General features: G+C 32.8%; 1 protein-coding gene across 1 annotated transcript in view; it reads right to left on the bottom strand.

Moving 5' to 3' along the window:
• Window positions 1-370: 370 nt before the first annotated feature.
• Window positions 371-7186, bottom strand: part of LOC118197691 (uncharacterized) — a 37159-nt gene continuing 30343 nt past the window's right edge. The window contains exon 7 of the mRNA XM_035369228.2: window positions 371-4853. Within this exon, the coding sequence (XP_035225119.2) occupies window positions 641-4853 (4213 nt within the window). The 3' untranslated portion in view covers window positions 371-640. The remainder of the gene's footprint in view (window positions 4854-7186) is intronic.

Here is a 7186-nt window from a genome sequence, read left to right as displayed (position 1 = left end):
TAAGAGTGCTCAGATAAATTGTAATTAACATTTAAGTTATGTGTCAACCTAAATGAAAAAAAAATAAATTCAAGCATATTTGAAAAAACAAAGAGAATTTGAAAACTTCTTAATTCTCTCCAGTCGAAGATAATTTGTTAAAATTGAAATATTACAGTGTTGTTTACAGAAGAAGAGAAATTAGAAGAAAAATATGCAAATGAATTAATGAAATAGTTTCTTTATTCGTAAATTTTTAACTTGCACATTTAATTCAATGTCAATATATTCATAATACTTAACAGTCAACTTTTCATAAAACAGAATAAACAATTTAAAACATTATTTTAAATTCAAATAAGATATTTGTTTGAAATTCGGAATTCTTTTACGTATTACTATATTTAAAACAAAAAGTACATGTCGGTTTCATTTACATTCTCAAGATAAAAATATGAAAATGAAAATGAAGTGAATTTTTTACATTTAGCGATGTCATTTAAGAATATTTATGACTTGAGTAAGCATAAAATTCGAAAAAAGAATTTTGAAACGTCATTAAAAACGATACTTTTTTGGAATGAAAAATTTCGTATCTTAAATGAAATTCTTTTTGGTCGGGAATGAAATCCATAAAGATTTTCAAAACATACTCTAACGTTTATTTCACAGAAGAAATACATCTTGGACTCACAACTGATATTTGGGAAATATCTAGAGCTTCATGTCTTTCTTCTATTTTCTCCCCCAGTTTAGATATCAGACAAATATCACTAGTTTGATCCTTTGATGCGCACATACGTTTATTTTGCATATAATCAGCTGAAACTTTGGAGACGTTTTCATGGCTTAAATGTTTCTTATTTGCAGCTAAAGCTGACATCGTCTTCAGAGATAACGGGGATATATGTAACACATGGGATTCTACAAAGCTGGATTTGTGAGGCTGATTTGAAGTATGCTTTTCGCAAGGAAGCAACTTGCAAAGAATGTCACCTTGTAATTTTAGGAAGTCTGATGCATCGAATGTGTCACTTTCAACAATAAAAATCCTTGGGCAAGATGTAGATTTTAAAATAGATGTGGCTAATTTGTAGCATAAGGTACACAATAAAAGGGTTTCATTCTTTGAATAGTTTATGACGCTAGAATTAGAGATTGGCAATTCTGTATCTTCTATACATTTTAAGCTCCTATCAGAATCTAACTGCAGCGAAGTTCTTTCACATGATGATTTGGGTATTAGAGATCCTTTTGTCGTCTTCTGCGTTCTAATTACATGCTGAAAAATGTTTTTATCAAAGTAATGTTTGCCAGCAAAATGTTTTCGTGAAATAACTTTATTTGCAAGGATATTTGCACCATTTGTATCATAAAAATATCTTTCAGCGAGAAAAAATTCTTTCATAATTAAAAGAAAAATAGTAAGTTTCGGAATGAAGATTCCTGCAGAATTAAAATTCAGTTTTTCAAAAATCGCATTCCTTAAATTCCTTATTGAAAAAGTATGAAAAGGATTTCGGTTAAACGCTACTTTGTCATCATACTTTCCAAATAGTAAGAAACAATCCTCTTTACAAAGATACTTATTTTGAGATTTTATATTTAAAGAAAGTATTTGGTTATGAACATTATATGATTTGGAGACATTGTTCTTGTTTTCTTTGCATCCATCATTAGACATACAGCGTGCTCTTTGATTGATTACATCAATATCAAGAGCGTGGGAATTTACTCTAAGAGTCCGATACAAATTGTCCATATTACATAATAAGGAGGAAATGTTGTTGCGTTTGCTCATTTTTTCAACGGCAATATGTTTTTCATGTTGCTGTTTTATAACTGAATTGATTGTCTTTAATTCCGATGATTTATTGAGGGATTCAGATTTGTATTTTGATGGTTCAAAAGGTCTCGCACATTCTTTGCTTGCGATTACTTCTTGCTTTTTTCTATTATCGAATGCTTTGGCTTTACTCTTCTCTTCTCTATGAACACTTACTTTTATATTGTATTTGGGAATACAGAAATCATGTCTCGAAACATGCCCCAAATCGTTGGGTAGCTCGGATGAAACAGTTTTCTTGTCTAAACTAATATCATTTAATTTAAGGCAGGTCTTGGATTCAACAGTCTGCCTTCTAGATTCTGAACTTTGAATATCGGTTTCCTTGTTGAATTTTAGTTCGTTACTTTGATGACAAAAATTGCTTCGAATATTGCTTATTTCATCTATTTTTTCAGTGTTAGGATTTTTCACTTTATTTATTGCAGGTGAAGTTTTAATTTGCTGTTTATTTGTTTCAACAAGCTCATTTTGTTTTATCTTATTTAAATCTAATGACTGAAATTCATGAGATCTTATGCAATGTGCAGAAATATTCACATTTTCTACTTTTGAGCTTTCTAAACTTCGCGTTGTGCTGTTACTTAAGAAGGCGGCAGATCTCCGGATACTGGAATTTTTGCTTTTAGGTGAATCTAATATGGCGTTTTTTGTATGCTTTTCTTGCGTCACATCTTTTCCTCTTTTCGAGACATTCAACTCAATTTCGACTGATTTCTCTTTAAAGTTTGCCTCGTGCTTAGCTTTTGAAAATTCTGCATGACCTAAACAACGATTATTTGCTGTACCTTTATCTTTCTTACTTCTCTTCTTTCTCTGTTTCCTTTGGTTTTCGGGTGCTTCATATTGTGCAAAAGTTTTCACCCTTTCATTTGATTTCGGATAATAACTTCCTTTAAAAGGTTTTTTTTCAGGATATATCTTGCTTTTAGCATTAAGTTCTTCGCTTGATGTTGCATTAAAATTTTTATGTTGATTTTTCATTTTACCTGATTTATCGGAAATATTGCTGTAATAAAATGTCTTCGTTGTGAGGTGTCTGTTTCTATGATTAAGATTTTCGCCTGAGTAGTAGTTTCTAGTAATATGAGAGTCATTTCTTATCGATGGATTTTTACCTTCTTTATGCGTGACTTCCTGAATTTTATAGCCTTTCTGAAGTTTGCAAGTATTTGAAAGAAAGGAATTCGAGGATTCGGATACATTCTGGATGGAAGTTTGTTCAGAACGAGCTTGCAAAGTTTGAGTCATAGAGTGCTTGTAGTTTCCATCTTCCTTACTATGCGGAAATGATATTTTGAATCTACTGGATGTACTAGTTTTCGACAGTAAGGAGGACTGATAATCTTGTGAAGAAACAGTCTTTTCGTATTTGGTGATTTCTTGGTGGTTAGAAGTAGGCTGAGAGCTAGGTTGACCAATTCCTAAAAGCATTTTTAAATGAGTTGTGGGTGATATATAGGAAACAGAAGATTTGCTGCTCGTTTTTGAAGAATTAGCTCGCACTGGAACATGAAATAAGTTTTTTAATGCATCAGATTTTTCTACATTTGTTTGTATCTGGAAGATATCTTCAACAGAAATTCGCTTGTAAGTTTGAACATTTTGAGCGTTAGACAGAAATGGATCTGACAGTGAACACGTGCCTGTCTGTTGAAAAGTACATTTATGGTTGACGTTTGGGTTGATTAAACAGCTATCTGATTTTACGCGTTGATTATCCTGAGTTTGTATATTATGCGAAATATCTATTTTAGAGTTGCGCACAAATATATGATACTCAGGATTTTCATTACACTCACACGAATTTTTAACAGTATTCAGAGAAGTGGTGTTTAAGATTTCCGAATGCATTTCATAGTTTCGCACCTTAGATGATTTTATCTCTTTCCGTTCGTTTCGGCAGTTATTTGGCAATTCTTTGCATTTAAAATTGCAGGTATCGTTAACTGCTGTTTCTACTGAAGAAGAAGTCTCTGTGTCTGTCAGAGTGATGGAATCATTGAAGTCTTTCATTTCTGTTTCCTTAGCATTTTCATCTTCATTTTTGCTGTACAAATTAGATTGCCTGGGAAATTCAGAGATTTGTGAAGACAGCTGGAAGTTTTTCTTGGAAAGCTTATTCTCTTTTTCAGCTACGTTAGCTCGTTCAATAAGCTTTTCATCATCTAAAATATTTTGAAGCTTTTCATCATCTAAATTATTATTTATGCAAGAATCAATGATTTCTAGTGGATCATCTAATGGAGTGCTCTTCTTTTCATGTAATGGATGATACGAATTGTTAAGATATTCTTTATAAGAATCTTTAGTTTTTGCGTTTCTTACCTCTTCAATTTTTGCGTCATATTTATATTCCTTTAGAATATCATTATATGGACTAGAACTTCTGGAATATGAGTGTGAAGAAGATATGGGGCTTAAAGTTTCCTCATTTTTACAGTCATTTAATTTCTCAGCGTTGGTGTCTTCAGAAACCTCATTATATGAAGAGTTCACAACTTCATCTTCGTTATTTACCTTGCTTAATGGCTTTTTTGAATTTTCCTCGACACATTCTACATTTTGTTTGATGACATCTTTAGAAATAAGTTTGTTATTGTGAATATCTTCAAATCTCTGGCTGTCAGTAGAAAATTCCTCTTTCATGCAAACTTTTGTGAGCGTATTTATAATTTTTTTCTCTGGGGAAACTGTGAATATGCTTTGGAAATCTTCAAAATAATCGCTACTTGATTTTTCGAGGTAATCATTTCTAATTATTTCAACATCTTCTTCACTTAAAGGATCACAAATAGGAGCTACATCAGTTGATGAAAGAAGGAGAGTTATACATTCATCTTCATCAGAGGAGGATGAACGATGTTGAGTGTCCGAGCAGTTCATTTCGTTGTAGCTGGAAGAAGAATCATCCGATCGAGGGTGACCTTCCTTTGCCGCTTGAATGTCTCTTCTTAACTGTCGTTCATGCCTCATATTTACTTCTCGTAATGTGTCAACAATTTGTTGTTGCTCCTCTGACATGTACCTGCACAGAGTAAAATTTAGTACAAAATTAGCAAATTTAAGTATTTTAACCTACTTTTAATAGAAGATGTAATTTTAGTAATTACATTCTTATTAGTGATAGTGATTACAGATGTAGTATAATTTTATATAAAGTTCCTCAAAGACTCCATGAATAGAGAATTAAAACATTAAAATGAAATTTAACTTTATTTAGATATTTTTTTATGTAATTTTAGATTATTTTCCTTCTTTGTAAAGACACAGACAGAACAGCCTTTTCTACTCATGTGAAAGCATGGTAATGCGTCTGTTCTTATATATGTAGTTAAATTTTAAATTCAGTTTTTTAAATGATCTCTCTTATGTTTTCTTTTCTAACGAAAATAAGTTTGTTTTGAAGTAATCCCACAGATGTATAAAAAGATTGGGATCTACAATCTTGGAACCACCTGCAACTAATTTCATAAAATGTGCAAACCTCCTTTAGGTAAAATACCTTCTGAGACACCCATCATCATTTCTACAGGTATAAACAGTTAAAAATAAAGGTATTCACGTTTAAAAAAGACACTTAAACAGATATTTTATTTTGTTCATTTTATAAATATAAATAAATTAGGCGTTGTATTTAATGTTAATAAAGTCTGGCTCATCCGTTTTCACAGAAAAGAAGAATTAAGTCCAAAGCAAGACAAGACACTGTCTATAAGGGTACTGTCTGTCAAGGTACTGTCTATATGCATTTTTCTACCCAATGCTAAATACTTGCTTGTTAAGCATTTGTCGAAAATGGGTGAAATCACCGGTCGTTTAGTGGTTCTGCTTTAGAGTCATTAGATTATTTTGAAGCAGGAGACATGAAAACTGAGCAATGCCTTGGCAGGGGCTGGAACATTGGCCGTTTGAATACGCACCGAGTGTGCTATACCGTTGCACCATGAAGGCATGCTGGAACGAGGGAGAAAATACCTTATCTATACTCACAGTCATATGCCAGGTTTCGCCTGCTAGGTGGGCTGGGAGCCAGTACTCAGAACTAACTAACTAAATAACCTTATTTGTACTTGACCATAAGACCAACTGCTACAGATGGCTCAGGCTGGACTCACTTTTGATATCTTATTATACTCTCCCTTTTGAAGGGTGTCAGGATATTAGGGGACTTCGTCGCCAAATCTTAGTGGTGACGCATTATTGTTCATCAGCTTTTAGTTCGGGCGCCTCTGTAGTTTTTGAAGCAGGAGATGTGAGAAATATACTATGCCCTCTCTGGATCCGAACCTGTACCTCTCGAATACGCGCCGAGTGTGCTAACGTTACACCTAAAAGGATGCTGGACGGAGGAAGAAACTATCTTATACTATTACCCAAAATTTTACCCTTCATACATTACAGGAAGCGACTCATACTGCACGCATGAAGAAAGAAAAAAAAATAACGCAAACCCTTCCTCTCGAGCCGAACTTGCATTTTGAATTTTGGATTAGAAGCAGTTTCCGCTAACCAGATCCAATAGATCACTATCTGGCTACTATGGCAAGTGCTGTAACCTTACTTTCTGCGCTGAGCAAGTAGTGGTAATTGAGATAATGGAAGAATTTCGCACAAAAAAAAAAAAAAAAAAAAAAAAAAAAAACTGAAATGTTTCAGATTTTAAATTACGTCCAAAGGGGCGTTTTTTAACATTTTGTGTGTTACCTTTCTTTATTAAATATCATGTTCCTCGCACTTAAACCATAAGATCCAGTGCAACAGCAATATCGCAAAATAGTTTTAAAACGAGCATATCTTTAGAATTTCCGATACAGAGACTCACGCGCTGGAGATAAAAATGTTTTGTCTGCACAACGTTGCCATTGCTCGCTTTGAAATCCTTGAGTTTGTTAATCAAAAATTCGTCAAAGTTTTAAAAAATAGGAAATCGATCATAAAACAAATTTCAAATTTCAAATTTGGTCTTCCACATGCTCATATTCGTTGGAGGATTACGTTATTCAAAATTCGATGACTCTATATACCGTTATTTTATGACAATGTGAGAAATATACATACGTTTACGCAGATTTTCATTATTTAATTTCTTCAAATATAATGCAGGACTCTAACATTTTATGGCAACAGTTTGAAAAGTGAACCCACGTTTATCCGTCCGACGCAAAACGCCAAAACGAAAGTAATAGTCCTTCGGGACTCAAGTCCCTTTGGACTAAAAAACCTGAAATATTTCAGATTTTAAATTACGTCCAAAGGGGCGGTTTTTTTTTTTTTTTTTTTTTTTTTTTTTAAGTTTAGTGTGGCGATTTTCATTTATTAAATATCATGTTCTTTGCACTTAAACCATAAAATTTAGTT

Source organism: Stegodyphus dumicola, chromosome 5 (assembly GCF_044657685.1).
Source record: "Stegodyphus dumicola isolate Sdum_Otavi_A_Nest chromosome 5, ASM4465768v1".
In the NCBI taxonomy this organism is placed as follows: domain Eukaryota; kingdom Metazoa; phylum Arthropoda; class Arachnida; order Araneae; family Eresidae; genus Stegodyphus; species Stegodyphus dumicola.
This window is presented reverse-complemented; position numbering and strand designations above follow the sequence as displayed.